The sequence below is a fragment of the Balaenoptera physalus genome (assembly GCF_965194825.1).
Source record: "Balaenoptera physalus genome assembly, chromosome: 1".
NCBI classification, from domain to species: domain Eukaryota; kingdom Metazoa; phylum Chordata; class Mammalia; order Artiodactyla; family Balaenopteridae; genus Balaenoptera; species Balaenoptera physalus.
In genome coordinates this window covers 195,885,404-195,906,558 of record NC_138882.1, presented here as the reverse complement: position 1 = coordinate 195,906,558, position 21,155 = coordinate 195,885,404, and the positions used below count along the sequence as shown (strand labels likewise).

At 69.2% G+C, this 21,155-nt stretch overlaps 2 protein-coding genes across 2 annotated transcripts; one reads left to right on the top strand and one right to left on the bottom strand.

The window, feature by feature from the left end:
• The first annotated feature begins 306 nt into the window (after positions 1–306).
• SCNN1D (sodium channel epithelial 1 subunit delta) lies at positions 307–5,721 on the top strand. Its single transcript, XM_082458981.1, is given in 12 exon segments — positions 307–2,047; positions 2,049–2,095; positions 2,653–2,759; positions 2,762–2,853; positions 2,929–3,119; positions 3,296–3,427; positions 3,429–3,706; positions 3,709–3,749; positions 3,951–4,544; positions 4,548–4,829; positions 4,886–5,126; positions 5,129–5,721. Coding segments are annotated over 12 exon segments (2,868 nt in total). The 5' UTR covers positions 307–1,615; the 3' UTR covers positions 5,560–5,721.
• A 423-nt stretch (positions 5,722–6,144) lies between these two features.
• ACAP3 (ArfGAP with coiled-coil, ankyrin repeat and PH domains 3) lies at positions 6,145–20,716 on the bottom strand. Its single transcript, XM_082417687.1, is given in 27 exon segments — positions 6,145–7,603; positions 7,694–7,804; positions 7,939–8,048; positions 8,229–8,449; positions 8,533–8,631; positions 9,637–9,741; positions 9,912–10,117; positions 10,196–10,290; positions 10,416–10,485; positions 10,565–10,773; positions 11,008–11,119; positions 11,193–11,293; positions 11,532–11,583; positions 11,670–11,868; positions 11,871–12,045; positions 12,047–12,274; positions 12,278–12,286; positions 12,288–12,404; positions 12,838–12,912; positions 12,993–13,088; positions 13,229–13,273; positions 13,708–13,891; positions 14,326–14,384; positions 15,560–15,613; positions 15,822–15,941; positions 16,652–16,709; positions 20,519–20,716. Coding segments are annotated over 27 exon segments (3,105 nt in total). The 5' UTR covers positions 20,566–20,716; the 3' UTR covers positions 6,145–7,455.
• Positions 20,717–21,155: the final 439 nt, after the last annotated feature.

Sequence of the window (21,155 nt, the reverse complement as noted above, 5' to 3'; positions counted from 1 at the left end):
GAGGTTGGAGGCACCCACCCAGGGAGCGCCTGAGGTGGCCCGTGGCCGGGGCAGTTGGGGCAGGCCATCTCTCGGGGTCTCCCCTGCCTGAGGTGGAGGGGCCACATCCCACGTGAGAGGGCAGGGGCTCCCGTACACACCTTCATCACGCCACCCCCACTGACAGAGGGCTTGCTGTGTGTGACAGGTGTGTGTCCGTGCACGTGTGTGTGTGCGTGCGTGTGCCGCGTGAAGGGGCCATGCACCCTTGCTCCTGGCGCGGCTGAAGCGTTGGGGACCCGCGGTGCCCACACTCGCCCCGGCACATCCGCCCTAGTGTCGGGACCCCGCCCCCCGTCTCAGGAAGCCCTGGAGGTGCCTGAGTCTCCAGAGCCGCCCTCCTCCTGCCCCGCCAGCTCCAGCGGGGGTGGGAAGCGGCCGGTACAGAGTCTGAAAGAAACTTCTGGAGCCCCTTTTGCCTCGCGAGTATCACAGGGCTGAGGGTCCTGCCTTCCCTGTGAGGGCTCAGTGTGATCACGGGCCACACGTGTGGGCAGCGCTCTGACCCATGTGGGACCCACCATCAGCACCCCGTGCTGGCACGTGCCCCTGGCCAGGCCACCTCCACAAACCCGAGGCCTGGGCCCCACGCGGCTGGCTGGCGCTCGGGTGTCCAGCCCAGCAAGTGCCAGCTGAACGCACCAGGCCCTTCCTCTGGCTCAGCCCCCTCCCCAAGCGCCAGCCCAGGCCCCATTGGCTGGAGGGGCCAGAACCCAGGGGGCTGCACCCCAAGTGTGAGAGGCCTAATGATTCAGACCAAGATGGGGACACTGTGGGAAGTCCGCAGGAGGCCCGGGCAGTGACTCAGTGCGTGTCCCGGACCGGCAGGCCTGACCTGGTCAGGGCTCCTGCGCACTGGGGGACCTGGGTCCTGGGACGCTGGAGCCTCCGGGTGGGAATGGGGGCCAGGCAGGCCTCGGGTGCCCCTCCTTGCGGCCCTCAGATCCCCACCACGTCTGGCCCATCAGCCTGTTGCCTACTTTTCCGGAAGCCCGAGGGCCACGAATGGAGCATCCCTGGGGACTCAGCTCGGTGGACGACACCCCACCCCAGGCCAGCAGCGCCCAACGGTCTACAGGCCTGACCCTTGGCCCAGATGTGGCCAGACCTGCCTGGCTCCACCGGCCCCAGTCAAAGTGGCCATTGCTGGCCGCTGAGGGTGGGTGGAGGCCGTTGAGGCCCAGAGTCCCGTCAAGCCCCAGCGCTGGGCTCTAGGCCCACCCTGAGCAGGTCACCTGGCTGTCCCTCCCCAGAGGTCCCTGCCCCACTTGGCAGAGAGCAGCAGAGACCCACCCAGCCTCGAGTCTGCCTGCAAACAAGGCCAGGCGTGGCCTGAACACCATGTCCCCTGCTGTCCCTGCCCCACCGCCCAGGCTTGGCTCTGGCCATGACAAGACACACCCGCGGAGGCCGCCTGGTGCCCCGCCAGTCATCACAGGGGAGGGCCGCAGCGTCGGTCCCAAGTATGGACCAGCTTCTGATGGGGCCTCTCGAGCCTCAGCAGGCCGGGCTGGGCCACTGGCGGCTGAGGGACGCGACGGTCCCGGGAGTTCCCAGGGACAGAGAATAGAAGTCGATGGCATGGCCCCGGGTGGGGACACCTGGGTGGGGTCAGACCGGACGGTGGGCTGGGACCCCACTGAGGCTCGCTTCTGGGATTCAGGCTGCAGCCGTGGCCCAAGCAGCTGGTGGGGGGCCGGGGACCCGGACATGCCCCCAGCTGCCGCCATCGCCACCACCGCCACCGCCCGAGGAGGAGCGTGGGGAGAGGCTGGTGGAGCTGCACGCCTCGTTCAGGGAGCTGGTCACCTTCTTCTGCACCAACGCTGCCATCCACGGCACCATCCGCCTTGTCTGCTCCAGCCAGAACCGCCTCAAGACCGCGTCCTGGGCGCTGCTGCTCGCGGGGGCCCTGGGCCTGCTCTGCTGGCAGTTTGGACTCCTCTTCGAGCGGTACTGGCGCTACCCGGCCATCGTGACAGTGTCCATACACTCGGAGCGGAGCACAGCGCAAGCTCTTCCCGTCGGTCACCCTGTGTGACATGAACCCACACCGGTGAGGGCTGCGGCCAGCTTGGGGGCCCCTCCCCAGGTGCAGTCACAGCGGGAGCCCCCATCGTGGACGACTTGCCTTCCCCAGACCTGTGCCCCGGGAGCAGGCTAAAGGGCAAGAAGAGCCAGCGGAATCTTGGTGTGACCACTGCCACCCTGGAGGGACACTGAGGCGCTGGGCAGCCCGGGGAGGGGGCAGGGGGCAGGGGACTTTCCAGAAGGGCAGGCGCCCCGAGAAGGGAGCAGGGCAACACTCCAGGTGGAGAGGCAGCCGGAGCAAAGACAGGGAGGGGCCGTGAACGAGCCAGAGGGTGGTGGGGTCCACGGTGGGTGGGGCAGGCAGGCTGGGGGTCTGAGTTCCCTCTGCAGCCATGGCTCCCGATTCAGAACCCCCTCCTAGGCTTCTGAGGACGGCGGGGGATGGGGGTCGCTCTGCTCTCCGCGACACCCGGGTCAGTGCCGTGGGGACCAGCATGGCTCTCCCCGCAGTGCACGTGGCTGTCGTGGGGACTCGGGGCCTGGCTCTGACTCCGCTGCCCCCCACCCTGGCCCTGCCCCCAGGCCACACCCAGCCCGCCGCCCCCTGCGAGCGCTGGACAACTTTGCCCGGGAGAACATCTACTCCCTGTATGGGTTCAACTTCAGCGACAGTGTGGACGTCCCGGGGGCCGAGGCCCCGAGCCCACCCTCCAGCTGGACCACGGGATCCGCCTCCAGAGGCTGAGCCCCCTGTGGGGCCAGAACAGAGTGGGCTGCAAACTGGTGAGTGTCCCAGCCCTGGGAGGTCTGCATGGGACGCGGCAGGTCGGAGCCCCATGCTGACCCTGTGCCGCCCAGCGTAACAGCACCGGTGGCGACTGCATCCAGCAGGCCTACTCCTCCGGCGTGGCAGCCGCCCGGGAGTGGTACCGCTTCCACTGCGCCAACGCTCTGGCCCTGCCGCCTGCTGCCCACGAGGACAGCCACCACAGCTGCGGCAGACGCTTCGTCTTCTCCTGCCGCTACGATGACCAGGACCGCCAGGCCCGGTGAGTGCAGGCGGGTGGCTGATCGCCCCGCCACGTCCCATGCAGTGGTCTGCCGGCCCCACGGCTCCCTCCAGAGATAAGGCAGCTGTGGTCCCCTCCCTGCAGCCCCGGGGCTGCACGCAGCAGGGTGATGGGTCGGGGGCATGTGCGGGTCTGAGCGTGGCCCCTGGTTCCAGACGCTTCCAGACCCCCCACCACTCCAGCTACGGCAGCTGCTACACCTTCAATGGTGTCTGGGCCGCGCAGCACCCCGGCCTCACCCATGCTGAGTGCCAGCCCTGGCCGGGTGTGGGCGGGGTGTCCAGGCCGGCCTCCCCCAGGGATCAGCCTGGTCCTCGGGCCAGAGCAGCACGATCATCTCCCTCTGCTGTCCATGGAGGCCGGCATCGAAGTCACGAGCCACACGCGTGACCACACGCCCCTCCTGGAGCACCGGGGCTTCAGCATCCGGCCAGGGACGGAGACCACCGTCGGCATCCGAGAGGGGCTCCAGGGCAGGGCGGCAGAGCTGAGGCGCACCCCCTCCCCCCAGGACGAGGTGCACCGGCTCTGGAGCCCCTGTGAGCACCGCACAGACAGCACGGGGGGCGTGACGTGCAGCTACTGTACAACACCTCCTGCACCAGGTGGGTGAGGCTGGGCGTGGGGGGCATGAAGGCAGGGGGAGGGGCCCAGGGAAGGGGTCGGGGAGTGGGGGCTGCTAAGGCAAGGAGCGGGAGCTGGGGGGGCGGACAGGCCAGTGGGAGGGAGGTGGGCAGGCGGCAGGCAGGCAGGCCCGGGAGAGGGGCGGCTGTCCTGGACCCACAGCTCCAGTCCCCGCTGTTCCCCCAGGCCTGCCTGGTCTCCTGCTTCCAGCCACTGGTGGTGGAGACCCGCTCCTGCGGCTGCTTCTCCTACCCCCTGCCTGCGGGGGCCCAGCACTGCAGCTCTGTGCGGCGCCCAGCCTGGGGTAGCCCCCCACCCCGCCGGCCTGCGTGGGCTGCAGGGGGCAGGGTCCCAGGCTGCCCCGTCAAGGGCAAACCTCCCCACTGCCCCTGGGTCACTCCTAGCAGGTTCACCCTGGACCCCCTCCCCAGGTCACTGCTTCCACCGCCTCTGCAAGGACCTAGAGACCCACCGGCTTCCCTGCGCCTCCCGCTGCCCCTGGCCTTGCAGGGGAGTGGGGAGTGCTGGGGTGGGGTCCACCCGGAGGCACCTCGCAGGGATGTGACGGGGTCTGTCTCTCCCAGGGAGTCTTCGTGTAACCTCTCCGCTGGGACCTCCAGCTGGCCTTCCTCCAAGTCAGCCGTGAGTCCCGGAAGCGGGGTGAGGGGTGGGCTTGCAGTGGGGCCTCATGGGCAGAGAGCCCTCCCCGGACTGACCTGTGTCCCCGAGGCCCTGCCCTCACACTGCCCCGCAGCGCCCGGGGAGGGGCCGCGGCCACAGTGAGCCTTGTGTGTGCAGGGCAGGCCAGGCCCCCGGAGCCCGAGCCCCAGGTGGGTGCAGCCCCCTCCTGCTGAGGTCACATCCTGGCCGCTCCCCCTGCCATCCTCGCCCTCCAGCACCCCCAGGGAGGGCCCCACCAGCAGGTCCAGGGCCCTGCCCCTCTCGCCTGCGCCCCGCCGCAGGAGCAACCTGGCCAAGGTGAACATCTTCTATCAGGAGCTCAGCTACCGCACGGTGGACGAGGACACCCGTCTACTCCGCGAGCCACCGGGCCTAGCAGCGGGGGTGGGGCAGGGCCGGCGCCCCGGGACGCGCTGCTCACCGCCCGCCGACACCCACAGGTGCCGCAGCTGCTTTCAGCCACGGGCAGCCTCTGGAGCCTGTGGTTTGGCTCTTGCGTCCTCTCAGTCGTGGAGGTGCTGGAGCTGCTGCTGGACGCCGCGGCCCTCGCCCTGCTGCTGTGTTGCCACCAGCTCCGCGGGGCTCGGGGCCAGCCCAGGGCAGCCACAGGGGTGCCCGCTCCAAGTCAGAGGCCGGCTGGTGGCCGGGTAGCTGCAGGCATGACTTTGAACGCCCGGGGGCCCAGCTCCACCCCTCACGATGTTGCAGGGGCTCTGGCAGGGGTCTTGGCTGGAGGTCAGCCCGGTGTGGGCCCCGGAAACTCCTGACACCTGAACCAGCCTGCGACTGGCCTGACCCTGGGAGCCGTGGCAGCAGTGGGCTCTCCCGGCTGCCCAGGGCCGGCCAGTCCCGCCCCACAGGGCCCCCCCCCCCCCGGCCAGCCGAGTCAAACCCGGGGCCCAAGAAGCAGCGGCACCGGAGCCCGAGGGCGGGCAGGCGCCAGGCACTAGCACACGGGGCCTTCCTTAGCGCAGCTGCCTGCCCGGCGGTGACCTCACAGGTCTCAGGGAGGCCCGGGGCAGGGAGCAGGGGGGTGTCCCCACCCCTCGGGATGCTCGCGTTCAGGGCGTGGCGGAGCATCTGCCCGTGTGCAGGAGCGTGCGCGCACGCATGAGGTGGGGGGCGCCCCAAGGGAGTGTGTCTGTCTACACCTCTGTGTAGGCGTGTGCAGGCATCGGGCAGAGCCTCCCTTGCTCAGGGCCAGTGGGAGGAAGGGCAGGGCCAGGCCCGGGCACTCAGTGACCTGGGCCCCTTTGCAGTAAAATGGATGATTTTACCCGGGGGCTGGAGTGTGTCCTGCCGCGCTCCCCCCCCCGCCCCGCCCCGAGCGAGCTGAAACCCTCAGGCCACACCTCCACCTCCTCAGTCACGGGCGCGGTGGGAGCTGGGGAGCGGGAGGACGTGGGGCCAAGAGCTTGCCCAGGGGACCAGGCCAGGTCCAGAGCGTCCTCGCCAGGTGGTGTCCACCCCAGAGCAGGGCAGAGGGGCCAGGGAACGGGGTATCAGGAGTTGGTTTTAATCAAAGCAGCCCTGGCTTCCATCAGGCTGCCGGCGGGGGCACCGGGCTCTGGCTTACATCCTTTGGGGGCACGACTGGTGCTGTCCCACACAGGGCCTCCCCTTGGGGAAAGCAGGGGACACAGAGACCGCCCCCCTCCCCAGCCGAGACAGAGCGGAGTGAGGTGGGTGAGGCGAGGCGGCAGGTGCAAGCGGCCGGTTTATTAATCGTGATCTGGAACGGAGGCGGGTCCCGCCAGCCGAGGCCGAGGCCGCAGCAGAGGCCCTGATGCAGGCAGTGGGGCGGGAGGTGGGGGCAGAGCTCAAGCAGGGAGAGAGGAAGGCGTTAATGCTGCTCTCTAGGGGTCACAGCCAGCAGGCGAGGGAGCTGGGGGCCCAGTCCGCACCCACCTCGCTGCCCATGAGGCCTCCCTGGGCAGTCCTTGCATAGTGAGCAACCGACTGGCCTTGGCCTGGCCGAGGGCCCGAGCTGGGGAGAGGCCCAGCCAGTGCCCCAGGGCTCTGGGAAGGGGAATGCAGAAGGCATCAGAGGGCCCTGGGGAGTGAGCCGAGGCCCCATGGGCCAAGCCGGCGGTGGGGGGGAAAGGCTGGTGAGGGGGCAGGGCTGAGCTGCAGGCGCCTCCCCTAGCAGCAGGCAGAGCTGGGGGTCAAAGTGGTCCTTGAGTCCAGAGAAAAGACGCAAAACAAAGTGAGAACGAGGTCATTGTAGAAAACCCCTCAGTCCGTGACAAAGGAGACAAAGGACATCAGATGCAGGGGTGGGAAGAGCCACACCCCTGCCACCCGCTGTGGGAAAAGGCGGGCGGGGCGGGAGGGGGGGATGGGCGGGGCTGCGGGGCACGAGGGCCTGCATGGCCAGCCACACGGCCTCGGGACATCCGCACCCAGCCAGGGCTGAGGCCCCAGGCCAGAGGCCCCCAAGCACCCAAGAAGCCCAGCCTGGATGCTGGGGTCACTAAGTGAGGTACGCGGGTTGATTCCCTGGATGGGTGGCCCCTTCTGCCCTCGCCACATGCTGGCGGCCAGCCGCCAGCCCCAGGGCCTAGTGGAGGGGTTCCGGGGGTGTGGGAGGGCCCCTACTATCAGGTCAGTGTTCTTGGGCAGTGAAGTGGGGGCACAAGGTGACACAGGCCCTGAGGGCAGAGTGGGGCACCAAGCGGCATGGGCCCCAGGGATAGAGGGTCATGAGGTGACACGGGCCTGGGGGAGCAGAGAGGGGCACGAGGTGACGTGGGGCCTTGAGAGTGGTTTGTGACACGAGCAACCCAGGCCCCCTAGGGAGGGGTCACCCGAAGACACAGGGTCCCTGGGTGGGGTGATGCAGCACCTCCCGGGGGAGACATGGAGCTTCAGAAGACTCAGTGCTGGGGTCCTGCTCCGGGCCGTAGGGGTCAGGGCAGCTCCGAGCGGGGCGGAGCAGGCAGCAGGGCTCCAGGAGCTCCGGGGCTCTCGGGAAATGGGCCGGTGGGGGTCCCGCCAAGGCCCGGCCGCCCTAGCTCTCATCCAGGTGGAGGCTGATGAACTCCTGGATGCACCTGCGGAACTGGAGCTCGGTGGGGCTGCTGCCAGCCAGGGGGCCCGGCTGGCCGGGGGGCGCCTCGGCCTCACGCATCTCCTCGGCCATGCGCGCCAGACGGAGACTGGAGGAGGGAGAGCCACGTGAGGCGCTTCCACCCGCCGCCCACTTCCCGCCGCCCACCACCCCCCGCCACCCCCCGTGCTGTGCTCACAGCGTGACGATGTCTGCATTCGCCTCCTGCACCGCGATGCTCAGTGGGTCCTGCTGCGTGTGGTCCAAGGCGTGCTGGTCCGCCCCCCGCTTCAAGAACAGGCAGACCTGGCTGAGGGCGGAGGGGCAAGTCGGGGCGGGCCCTGGGCAGGTACCGGCAGGCGACCCGGGCCCACGGGGGCGAGGGGGGGTGAGGGGGAGGGGGAGGGGGAGGGGGAGGGGTGGGGCGGCCCACCCACGACTTACCCAGTGCGGCCCAGGAGCGTGGCATGGTGCAGGGGCGCCCGGCCCCGGCTGTCTCTTTGGTTCACGTCTGCTCCGTTTTGCAGGAGGAATTCACAGATGATCAAGGAACCCTGGGGGGTGGGGGGTGGGGTTCAGACCAAGCGGAGCCACAGAAATGGTCCCTTGCAGCGCCCCTGTCCCCCCACCCCGACGCCACCCTGGGCGCCCCAGCAGGACCAAGACCGGTCCTCAGCGGAGGGCAAGGGCCCCGCGTGCGCGCCGTGGAAGGGTGCAACCCTGCACCCACTTACCCCCAGCACAGCCTGCACCAGCGGCGTCTTGCCCTCGTCCTCCGCGTCGGCCCAGTTGACCTCGGCCCCTTGCGCCAGAGCCGCGGCCAGTGCGGGGAGGTCTCGAGTGCGCGCCGCACGGTGCGCCAGCAGCCCGGGGTGCAGCTCGCGCACGTCCGCCAGGCCCCAGGCCTCCGCCTCTCCGTCCGCCTCGCCGCTGGACTCCTCCGACGCGGCACCCTCTGCGAGGAGCGGGCGGTCAGGGCCGGCGACCCGGCCCGCGGTGGGGGACAGGCGGGCCCGGACTGGGGAGCTGCGCACCCACCCTCCTCAGCGACGCGGTCCACCACGGAGCCCACGCCGAAGGCCAGGACATCCGAGCTGCCGTCGGAGCTGCCCCCTAAGCCGCTGTCGCTGCTCAGACCTGCAGGGTCCGCAAGCAGAGGAGGTCCTGAGCGCTTCTGACTGCTCCCACGGCCCTGCGGGAAGGCTGGCACCCCACCCGCCCTCCGGGGGATGCTGGGGGGTGAGGCAGAGGGGAGCCCTGCCCAGGATGGGAGGAAAGGGGAGAGAATCAAGTAACAGCCTGAAAGAGCCAGGATCGCCGGCCCCCCAGGAGCACAGCCACAGGTGGAAGCCCACCCTCTCAGGTCAGCCCTAGCTGTGGCCAGTGCAGGCGGGGCGGTCACTGCCCAGAGGTGGGGTCTTTGCCAAACCCCAGACACAGCCCCAGGCAGCAATGAGCGAACTTGGCTCTGCTCACCCGAGGGCAGCCCTCACAGATGAGCCCAGGCTGAGGGATGGTGAGACAGCGCCCTCTGCTGCCCGAGGGGACACCCGTCACCCCAGCAGCCCGGCCAGTTCTTGGCCCCAACCTACGCCTTCTGCCCGCACGCCCCAGGCCAGTGGGTGCTGACAGACGGTTAACAGGGGGAGAGCCCTGACTTGTAGCATTTGCACCCCAAACTCCAGGAGGGGTTGAGGAAGATGCACACAACTGTCTCTCGGGATCCGGTCCGGCCCCCAGCAGGCACGTGCACACGTGCATGGGCACACGCCCACGCATATACACACGTATGCACATGCACTCACACGCGTTCACCTGTGTGCACAGTCATGCCCTTACACACACATTCCTGTGTGCACACAGCACACACGCCCACATCACTCCTGAGGGTCATGGCCCCAGCCTCCCAGCCAGTGGCCAAATTACCCCCGGCCCCTCGAGATACTGTCCCAGCCTCAGCCCTGCTTGACCTCCAAACTCTCCCCATCCCCCGACCAGTCCCTCCTGCGAGGAAAGCCCATCCCTCCGGTCCCTGAGCGAGTGGCCGCGGCTGTCCCGCACTCATCCACCCTCCAGGCGAGCGTGCCTGGCCCCTGCCACGCTGCCCCGGCTGAGCGGGGGGGTGGGCAGCAGGGGACTTACTGCGTGGACCGGCTGCAGCAGCCCCTGCGTCGAAGTAGGAGAAGAGGGAGTCCAGCTCATCCGGGCAGAAGAGGGAGTCCCTGCGGAACCTGGGCTCTGTGGAGCCTGCAGGGCGGGAACCAGGCCGCGGTGGGAGGTGGGCAGAGCTTGGGGTGCCCGTGAGCCCTGCCCCCCCCTCCTACCCCCCTCACCCTGGCCTCCCTGGGATCCAGGGTCTGGAGGCTCACGTCCTGCCCAGGCCTGTGAGCTGGGGCGCACCTGCCAGCCCCTCCCACCTGAGCACAGAGCAGCCACAGAGGGCGGGACGGGCTCCATCCGGATTTTGCCGCGGCGGGTGGTGTGGGCACGGGGGGAGCTGTGGTGGCGCTGGCACTTCTGCGCCCGCCAGCGCCGTGGGGCCTCCCGGGCCGGTGCCGAGGGCGGCCTCCGCACGAACTTCTTTTCCACATATTTGTCCTTGATCCAAGCCTCCTTGTCCTGCCTGGACCAGGACCGGACGTGAGGCTGCACTCGTGGGCCGGGGGTCCCCTGGCCCTGCCCAGGCTGCCCCCGACCTCACCTGGGGCTGCTGGCCGTGGGCTTCCTGCTGCCCGGCCCCTCGCACTGGGCCTCGTAGATCCGGTTCACGGTGCTGTTTCCCAGCTCACACATCAGCTGGCAGGACAGGGTGGTGCGGGCATCAGCCCAGCTCACCAAACGCCCCCCAAGCTTGCAGACCTGGCTCCCGCCCCCCGCCCCCCACCCCCAGCCATCCAGCGGCCTGTGACGGCCCCCCGCACCTTCAGCAGCTCCGGCTCCCACGAGTCCAGGGTCAGGGACCGCACCTTGGAACAGTGGACGCCCAGGCTCCTGGATGGCAAGGCGGGGGGAGGGGGAGTCAGGGCACGTCTTGGCCCCCGCGCCCCACCTGGCCACCCAGTGGTCCCACCTGTGGACGCCCGAGCACTCGATGCAGAGCAGCACGCCCAGGTTGATGCTGGCCCAGCGCGGGTCCGGCTGCCCACAGTCGCCGCACTGGCTGTTCCCAGCCACGTGCTGCACGCGCTGCAGCACACTCTCGCCCTTGACGCTGCGTTCCCGAGAGTCCGTGGCAGAGTCGATGCTGCTTGTGGACGGGGACGCCGTGCGGTCCAGCCTCTGGAGACAGGGTGAGGGGTCGCTCAGCCCTCTGGGAGCTCCAGCCCCAGTCTCCCCAGCGGGGCCCCTCCTCCTCCCCAGACGCAGGTGCCGGCACAGGCCAAGGCCCCTGAGGCCCGAGCCTGCGCCCGCATGTGTGCACACACTCACGTGCGCGTACACACAATGCACACACGTGCTTGCGTGCGGCCTGCGGGAGCTGTGCACGCGTGTGCAGGGCGCTGGAGGGCCCACCTCGCTGTAGCAGCTGTCAGGGCTCTCCCGGTAGGCGGATGCGATGCTGGCTTGCACAGCCTGAACCCACGCCTGCCGTAGCTTCTCCGAGTCGGCCTGCAGCATGCAGCTCCTGTGGGGAGGGGGCCGTCAGGCCGGGCGGGCAGGGGCTCCCTCCGCACCCACCCTGGGCTGGGCCTCCTCACTTGGTGGGCGACACGACCTCAAAGCAGAACCTCCGCTCAATGTCCTCACAGGGCTTCACGGAGCAGAGCCGGAGGTCGTCCACCACCACGGTCAGCACGTCCTGCGGGCGGCACCGCCGTGGCCCTTGCACTCAGCACCCAGCCCTGCCCCGCACCGACCGCCCATCCACTGCTCCACTCAAGAGAGGCGGACCGGCTGAGACTTGAGTGGCCTCTGTCCCTGGCCACTCGGGCTTTGGTGCCCATCAGCGTCCTCAGCCCTGTGACGCCCCCCACCAATCGCCCACCCCAAGGCCCGGTGGGGAGGCCCCGGGCGTTGCTGCCCTGGGCCCAGCGCACCTTGAGCTTCTTCTGGTAGACCAGCTGGCTGTTCTGGATGGAGAACCAGCGCCTGGGCAGGGGGATGGGCCAGGAGGGGTCAGGCCGGGCCGGCCCCCATGTCTGCCCTGCACACCCTGAGGAAGGGCCCTCCCTTACCGGTTCCACGTCTTGAAGGCGTTGCTGGCCCTCTTGAAGAGGTAGCCCTCCATCACCACCCCGCTGGGAGCGTCCACGTCAAACTCCACCTTGGGCTCGTCGTAGGAGAAGTCCTGGGGGTGGTCGGAGCCCGGCCCCCAGTGAGCACACGCCCGCGGCTGCGGGGACACCGCCGCCCTCTCGGGCCGCCCCAGAGGCAAGGTGGAGGGGGGTCTTCACAGCCGCTTCCTGACCCGAAACCCCGTGGGGGCAGACGCCTCCCGTCACAGCTGGGGGCCCGGAGAGCTCCAGCCCCCACCCCCCAGCCTGGCAGAGCAGCAGGCCCTGGCATCAGGAAGGAAGCTGCCCCCCATTCACGTCGCCAGCTGGGCTGCCCCGGCCAGCCTGACAGAGCTCCATTCACGCGGGCTGGGGAGACACTGAGCGTTGTCCTGGGTGTCCGGCAGTGGGAGAGGAGGCCCAGCCACCTGCTCCCCTGGCTGAGTGGGGGCGGGAAGGGACAGCTGCAGCTGCTCCCGAAGGGGACGAAGGGGACGAAGGGGACGCAGGGGACGCGGTCCCAGCTCAGCCACCTCGGCTGGAGCGGGCCGCGCTCTGGGAGCTGCTCAGGGCCGCCGCGCCGGGGCCGTGGAGGTGTCCTTGGTGCTGAAACGCCGCAGGGCGGGAAGGGCAGAGGCCCTGCCCACCGGGGGCCCCCTCCCCCCAGGGTGGGCGCCCACTCACCTGCAGCAGCGTCTGAGGGCGGGAGCAGGAGAGGCGGGAGGGAGAGAGAGCCAGTGAGTGAAGCCCTGCCCCCTCCCTGCCGGCTGGGGACGGCAGCTCCCGCCCCGCAGCCCATCTCTGCCCCAGGCCACGCCAGGCCAGCTGTGGCCGGCCAGACGAGGCCGCAGTAGAATCCCCGTCCCAGCTGCAGCCGCAGCGTCTGTGGGCTGAGGGGGCTGGCGCTGGCGTCTAAGTGACCGTTCCACTGTGCTGAGACCCTGAGGGATGGGGACCCCCGCCTCTGACTGCAGTTCAAAGACGATCAGAGTCAGCCTGAGAGTGGGTGGGCCTGGGAAGGGACGGGCACGTGTCTGTACGCTGGGCCCCCCAGGTCCTCGCATGGAGCGGGGTGAGGGGCAGTGGACCCGGGGCCCCTCGGGGGGCGGCCAGGGCTGCAGGGCCTCACCCGCTGCTGGATGGCGGCGTGCTTGCGCTCCATCTCCCGCTTTTCCACTGCCGAGTCGATCACCAGCTGGTCCAGCTGTGGGGAGGGGCACAGAGAGGGACGTGGACCCCCTCCCCTGACAAGCTGGCCCCGGGGCCCCCTCCCCACAGGCTCACCTCAGCCGCCAGCTTCTTCATGTAGGGGTCCAGCTGGTGCAGCAGGCTGTAGCCCTGCTGGAAGAAGCTGTACTGGGCGTGCATGAAGGACAGCATCTGGGGGGGCGGGGGGCACGCAGGTGAGGCCCCGCCCCCAGGGGCAGTGGCCGGGGCCCCAGCTTTTGCACCCACACCCAGCACGCCTGCGGCACGTGCCTATACTCGAGGGCAACCCCTCCCCCTCATCCAGCACTCACAGAATCCAAAATCTCAAACTTCTTCTTGGCCTGGAGAACGTTGATCTGCCAGGGGAGGAGTGAACAGGTGAAGGGGTGTCAGGGCCAAGGTTGGGCCACGACCTGGACCTTGCCACACTGTCCACTCAGGGTGCTGTGGTCCCCCGAGACCTCCAGCTCATCTTCAGCTCCCTGCACAGGTGCGCATCCATCCTCTCATGGTCGCAGTTCAGGACACTGGGTCCCTCCCATAGGCAAAGCCACAGATTCTCTCCCGTGCTCCAAGTCCCTCCAAGGCCTGTCTCAGCAAGGTCTTCGAGGCCTCCGCCCCCGCGGCCCACAGCCCTGGCTTGTCCCTAGCCCATCCCCACCTCCGGGCCTTTGCGTGGGCATCCGCCCCCCATGTCCATTCCCAAGCATCTCAAGTTCTCTCAAGCCAGAGGGGCCCTCCAGACACCAGCTCCCCGTCTGCAGGGACACGGGAACGCCCGGGGGCTGACCTGGAGCACGTAGTCCAGCGCCAGGTGGCGGAAGCACTTCCGGGCAAGGATCAGGGCCCCCGTGGCCTCCTCCACCTCATGGGGCCGGTGCCTTGGGGCCTGGGCATTCCTCACCAGGGACAGCTCCATGTCCTCCCGAACTCTGTCGAACTGCTTCTTAGTCTCCTTAAACTTCCGCACATCTCTGGAGGCCGGTGGGCGTCAGGCCAGGGGGTCCGAGGAGGGGTGCACGTGGGGTCTCCCATCTCTCTGAAACGCTCTCCCTGCTCCCCGCCCCTCTGTGCTCCAGAGCTCCCGCCCCGCTCCCCCACCCCCGCAGCCATCGCTCCCTGCCTCTTCCTCCTCAGGCCCCTCCCCTGAGCTGGGGCCCCCTCCCCCTTCACCACCTCACTCCCAGGATTGGTCCAGCCTGCGGTGACCCCCAGCCTCACCCCGGACTCCAGACTCTCCACTCGGGGGGTCCCCAGCTGTACACACAGCACTGGGCTGAGACCCCTGCCAAGGCCCCTGGACCCTCCCAGATCAAGCGTAGCTGCGTCTGCTCCCCCTTCCAGCGTGGGTGTCACCCCGACACCTCCCCGGGCCGGGAGAGGCCAGGCCTCCCTCGGGGCCACTCACTCTTTGACAAAGTTGTGGAGCTGTTGCCGCACAGACCTCTGGGCCTGGTCAAACAAGATCTGGGGGCAAAGGAGGGTGCGGGCGTCAGGCGTCTGTCCCCACATGACCCCAGAGGCCAGGCCCCTGTCCCCTCAGGTGAGAACCAGGGAAAGGCCCGCCCAGCCCCACCCTCACAGAGCCGGCCTCACAGGGTCACGGGCCCCCAGGCCTGGGTCGGCGGCCAGAGGCGACAGCTGTGACCACCTGCCCGTCCCCCCAACCTGGCTCTCAGCCAGACTAGAAGCCAACGCTGTCCCAGATGGACCCCCTCCTATGGCCCACCCCACATCAGCCCGGACAGGGCAGGCGCACACAGAGTCCCGAGGGACACCCATCGCCCAGGCCTCGGGAGGCCACGTGGGGGACGCCCAGCCCTGCAGTGAGAGGGACGGCGATGCAGCCGGAGCTCCCAAGTGATCTGGCCTGGGGGTGGCCTGGGGGCAGGGTGGGGCCTCCCTGCAGCACCGGCTGGACCCGGAATCAGACCCCTCGACACGGAGAGAGCACTGGGGCCTGACCGGGAACAGACAGACAGACACATGGGGCAGGACGAGCCATCCGGCGCTGGTTTATTTCTGAACTTCCCCTACAGGGGATGGGCCCCTTGTTTAGTCTGGGGCTCTGGTTTCCAGGCCACGGTCTGACCACCCACGTGCGCCTCAGTCTGTTCTGTGTGTCCACACTGGGGGCCCCGAGGGGCTCGAGGTCACGCAGACCCAGCCCGGGTAGCAGCGGGGTTGGGAGTCATCCGGTAGCTGTGGGGTCAGCCTGGGAGATGCTTCCATCGCCTGGCCCATGACCCCTGCCGGGTGGCCCTGGATGACCCTCTAAGGCCTTGCCCACCCCAAGACCCCACTGCCCTCAGCCCCGGGCAGGGTCGCGGTGCCTCCCCGCTAGCTGTCCGGCCCTCACCTGGGACACAGCAGTGTCTCAGCGATGTGCCCCCCCACCGGCCAGACTGCAGGAGCAGAAACGTGGCCTCCCCCACCACCCGCCCCTGCCAGCTCAGCTCACACGGAGCCAGCCCAGAGCCTTCCAGGCTGGGCGGGGCCTGCAGGGAGCCCGCAGCGGTGGGGGCGGGGGCTGCCTGGGATGGGGGTGGATGGGACGACGATCAGGAAGCCGGGTGGGTGGGCCCTGCCCTCCTCCCCTCCCCTCCGCCCCCCCCCATCGCCCCCACCCGGCCAGGGCTCACCATGTGGTAGGTGACCATCTCCTGCAGGCTGTCTCCGAACCTCTGCAGACATTCCTGGGGGCAGGGTGGGTGGGTGGGGGAAGACCCTTGCTCAGATGGGACGGCCGTGCCCCCAGTGTCTGGCACCTCCCACCCACAGGCCACAGAGTGGCCCCCGCAGCCCAGCGCAGACGCCCACCTGCTCCCAAGGCCAGGGCACCCTGAGGGGCTGTCTGCCCACGCCCGCCCCTGACTAGAGGTCAGAGGTCAGCTGCCCCCTCACCGAGATGACGGTGTCGCCCTGGCACTGCTGGGACAGGTCGCGGACGCCACTCACGAAGAGCCTGTTGGTGGTGACGTAGGCCTTGCCAGCCTCGATCACACCGCTGCACAGCTTCACCAGCTGCAGACAGGACGATGGATGGGGCGACACTCACGCCACCAAGAGGCCAGGCCACACGGGCAGGGACCCGGACAGGGCAGCCGGAATTCAGCTCAGGGTCCGTCAGTGCCCATGACACAGCTGCCCCTGAGCAGCCCCGGGCGGGAAGGGAAGGCCACTGCCCGTCCGCCCGCCCACCCTCCTGAGCCCACCTGGCGCTGGGGGACAGCTTGGCGTGCCCCAGGCCTGGGCTCCAGGGTGGGAGGTGGGAGCAGGGGAGGGAAGCCGAAAGCAGGGAACCCAGGGCCCGGGGGCGGGCGGGGGGGAGGCGTGTGGTCCCGGACAAGGGTCAGCAGGACCAGCCGGCAAGGGGCTCAGGGGTGCCGCCCCTCCTTCCTCCCTCTGGCTTTGAAGCCTGTGCCCTCCTCCCTCCCCTGCCTGTGCCCTTGGCCCCTAACCCAGGCACTCGGAGGCACAGCCCCCTGGCAGCTGCCCCCCGCCAAGGCCCCCCACCCTGCTTGGCTTGTCGGGAGGAGACCCGGCAGACACAGGTGTGTGTGTGGCATGTATACCCCGGTACGGGTGTGACAGGCCGGTGATGGACAGGCCCACGTGCTGTGCACAGGCACACTCGCGCTCACACTGGTGGCCGTGGGTGAGCTGGGCCAGGGCTGCGCGGGGGGCAGGGAGAGTAGCCCCGGGCCCTCCGTGTGCCCCCAGGCCCCCCTCACCTTGTCCAGTTTGGCCTCGATCTCAACCACGTCCGTTTCCACCTCGTCAATAGTTGCCCTGCGACAGCGACAGGGTGGCTGGAGACCCGCCTGCAGCAAGCCTCCCCCACCGACTCAGCTCGGCCTCGCCTCCCGGGCACCTCCCCAAAGGGGTCAGCGGTGGGAAGGGGCTACTCTGCCGACGGCCACTGGCCCCTGCAGGCCCACCTGCCTCCACGCGCCCCTCAAACAGACCAGGAGGTGGAGGCTGGCGGTGAGGGGGGATGGAAGAGGGAGGTGGGGAGGGGGCAGGACTGGGACGGTGACTCCAGAGCCGCAGAGCCACCAGGGCCCACTGCCACCCCAGGCAGATAGAGGCCCCCATCTGGGGCCTGTGGATGGGGGGAAGGGGGTGGTCAGACAGGTCCCTAGCACAGAGGGAGGGGCCGGGGCCCCGTGGAGGTGCACATGCAGGGCCTCGCTGGTCACCCCCCCAGCCCAGCCCCTGCCCCTCTCCAGGGCTCAGAGTTGACCCCAAACCCCATCTGGACCCCCCCACCCCTCAGCTTCTGCTGCAGCCCACCCTGGCCTGGGGCTGGCAGGCGCTGGGCAGACCTGTCTCAGCAGAGCCCGCAGCCGGGAGCTGCTCCACGACACCGTGAGCCGCCTGCAGAGGCGTGCCCCTACCTCCTGCCTACTCCCCAACCTCAAAATACCAAGTAGGCCCTGTCTGCCTGGCAGGAGCAGTGGGTCAGACCTCGGAGGAGCCCACTCCCAGGGGGGCGGCCTGACAATGGGGCTGCCTTGGGGAGGGAAGAGTTAATGTATGACATCACCAGAGAAGCCAGTGGACGGAGAATCCCGGAAGGCAAGGCGAGAGGCAGATGGATCAGGCACGTGACACCCCCAACACTCCGGGAACAGGAAACAGGGAAATAGGGCCAGGATCCTGCCCTCCCCACCCCACTCAGCTGGCGAGCTGGGCCCATCTGGCCTCCTGGGGACCAGGGACAACAGGGAAGGAGCTCCGGCCAGCAGCCAGAGGCAGGGCCAGGGCCAGGGCCAGGGCCAGGGCAGGGCCGGGCAGAGAGGAGGCTGTCCAGGTCTAGCGGCCCCCACGGCTGGCAGAGGGCACGTTCCAGGGTTTCCCAGGCCTGGGGGGGAGGGACTTAGTCCCTCACGTGGGGTGCAGCTCGGGATGCCCTCAATTAGGAGGTATGGGGTGAGTGCCAGGCTGCCCCGTCAGGGCCCTTGGACCGTCCCACCACCCTCCTCCTCTCTGAGCAGCCCCTATCCCTTCCCCACAGGCTGAGGGGCGTCTGAGTTCCAGAGAAGGAAGGGGTCAGAGGGGATGTCTGCTTGGACCGGTGGTGGCCCACGGCCCGCAGGTGCCCCCGCCTGAGACTGCAGGACCCTGACCGCTGTTGTAGCCTCCCCCTCCCCCTCCCCCTCCGAGGGTCCCAGGGCAGGGAAGGACCACCCACCCAGAAGAAGGGGACGCAGCTCCTGGAGGCCCAGCCACCCCAACTGCCCTGGCCAGCTGCGTGGAGAGCTGTCACCCTTGGGCCGGGATGGGGGGTTGGTCCCTAGAGAGTTGGTGAGGGTGGGATGCACCAGATGCTGACAAGTGGGCTCACGGGGACCAGGTGGGCGCTCAGCAGAGAGTCCGTCCCGGGGGCCCCACGCCCCTCAGGTCTCTCCTCCCCACCCCCATGGACCAAGGCCTCCTCTCCTGCTCTCCCTCCAGGATTTCCTCAACAGCTTGGATGCTGGGGAAGAGGGTGAGGCCAGCTCCCCCACCAGAGCCATGACTCAGCGCCTGAAGCCCCACCCAGGGGAGGGGGCACCAAGAACAAGGGGTGAGCGGCACCCCGCCGGTCTGAGAGAGTCTGGACCCCTCCAGCCACGTGCATCCCGGGGCTGTGGGGCTCCCCCAGGCCAAGAGCGCGTACGCAGGGTCCCCCTTCCCAGGGCTGGGGCTCTGCATCGCTGACCACACTCTCCTGCCTGGCCCCGCCCTAACCCCCTGCCCCCAGGCTGGCCTCCAGGAAGTCCAGGTTACATCCTCAGCAGCGCTGACGAGGGGACCCCAGAAAAGCCTCAAAAGCCATTACATCTCAGCCCAACCAAAACCCACCCGGTGCAGCTTCTGTGGCCCAAGGTCGGGGGATCTCCTTGGACCCCAGCCCGGGCTTGGCTGGGCACTCTCAAAGGAAGCCTGCCAAAGCCCAGGCGCTGCTGCACCCACTGCCGCACCGTGGGTGCCACCCGCGAGCGGGCTGGTGTGGGAGGGAAGGCCTGGAGGTGAATGGGGTGCCAGTGGCCCTGATCCAACCAGTCAAGCTGGGCCTGGGTCCCTCCGCGATGGGGAGGAAGAGCACGAGGCGTCTCAGCCAGGGGCCAGGGTGACGCTGGGGTGCTTCAGCCAGGACCAGGCCCCCAGCTGAGGCCCCGGCTACACCTCCGCCCACCGCCTGGGCCGTGCTGGGGGCCCAGGATCACGGGTGCCTGAGTTGCTTACACCCTCTCCCTCAAGCAGTCAGGAACAGAAGATGGGAGAACACAGAGGGTGGCCCTCAGCACTCTGCCCAGGGCCTGGGGCCACTCTCTGGTCCGACCCCTACCCCTCATCCAGCCTTCCTTGGCTTTTGTTGCTGACCCCTTGTGTGGCGGTTGGGCAAGGGGCTGGCTCTAGGGAGTCAGGGGTAAGGGCACTGGTGCTGAGGCCCGCCAGGCACCCACACACAGGCCCTCCGGCTAACACACCCCAAAGACCCAGCACACGCGCGCGCACACACGCACGGCCAAGTGCGAGTGTGCAGAGGCATGGCAGATATGCACACATGCCATCAGACATGCATGCACGCAGCAGCGCAACTCACACGCAGACGGGTGTACTCATGGATACCGTGTATAGACACGCACCCCGTGCTGAGATCCACACAGGAACAAACTAACATATGTTTAGTGCCTAAACTGATACTTTTATGATACACACCCACTATGCATCTGTATTCACACCCAGAGGTGACACATGCACACGTGTGCGTGCACCCATCACTAGTCTGGACGTACGCATCAAGCAGCCAGTCCAGGGGTGCAGCTCACCCACACATTCACGTCCAAGGTCTGGCACCTCAAGGGAGGGTGCAGAGGGGCAGAACTCACACGTGTGCACCCGAGCACGAGCACAAGCATGAGCACCTGACAGACGGGAGGTGCCCCGTTAAAGCAGATGCGCGCGCAGCATGAACGTGTCCACACGGATAAGCCCGCCTGCACTCCCAGGAAGGACTAAAAGCACAAACCCAGGGCCGGCCACAGCGCAGAACCTCCACCAGTCCCTAGAACCCAGTCTGCTCTGGTAGCCCCCACCCCGCCAGGTGCCTAGGTCACCCCTGCCAAGCAGCCGCCCGAGGCCCTAACCGAGGCTCCAGCTGCCTGCCCCCTTGACTGCTCTGGGCACGCGGACCAAGACAGATTCCATGGGCAGACGCCCCACGCACCCAGACGACCCTGGCCACAGCCGGGCTGCAGCGCCCGGCTAGGTCTCAGCCCTGTGCAGGTGGCCAGCACGGAGGTGCAGACACAAAGCGGGGCGGACACTCCCACGGAGAGGTGGCCGCGCCGGCGGCCGCCCCGCCCCACGCGCGCACCCTCCGCGCGCGGCGAGCAGCACAAGGGGCATCTTTTGTTCCGGGCTCTCGGGCCGGGGCGCTGCGGGCTTTGTACAAGACGTGTCCTCCTGCTTTCGCCTCCGGCCCCGGCGCCGGGCACAAAGGCGGCACCGGCGCCCCCTCCCGCGCCCATCCCCCGGCGGCCCCGGGTGCCCCGAGGGGCGGCGACCCCGCGGATCACAAAGGGCCGCGCCGCGCCCCGGGGGCGCACCTGAAGCGCGGCGAGTCCTTGATGCACTCCTCGAACTCCACCGTCATGGCTGCGGCGGCGCGAGGCGCTCACTGGCACGAGGACCGCGGCGCCCCGAGCGGCATCCCCTGCCGGCCCGCCCGCCCGCGCCGCGCCGCGCTCGGCGCCCGCCCGCTCCGGAACGAGGCCGCCGCGCCACCGCCCCGCCCCGCCTGTCACCGCCGGGGAGCGTCGCCAAAGTCCGCCGCCCGCGCGCGCCGTCCGCTGTCACCGCCGGGGAATGTCGCCAAAGTCCGCCGCCCTCGCTCGCCGCCAGCTGTCACCGCCGGGGAGCGTCGCCAAACGCCCCGACGTCCCGCCCCCTTCGGGCAGGCGGTCGGAAGTGTGGGTGGGCCCAGCAACAGCCGCGGGGGCCGTCAGGCCCCGCGCGTTCCAGCGATCCGGCCGTTAGGCAACCCGGGGGATTGGCAACAAGCGCTCGGCCGGACTGCGGCGGGAGGATGGGGAGGGGGGCGAGTGGCCGCGGGAACGTGCGAGTCTGCGTGGGGCTGTCTCCCCTGGGTCGGCACTTTGCACCCGCTCCCTAAGTCTGGCCCCGCCTCCGCCCCCCGCCCTGGGCGGCCAAGCGAGGCTGCCTGGGCGGGGCGGAAGCCCAGGC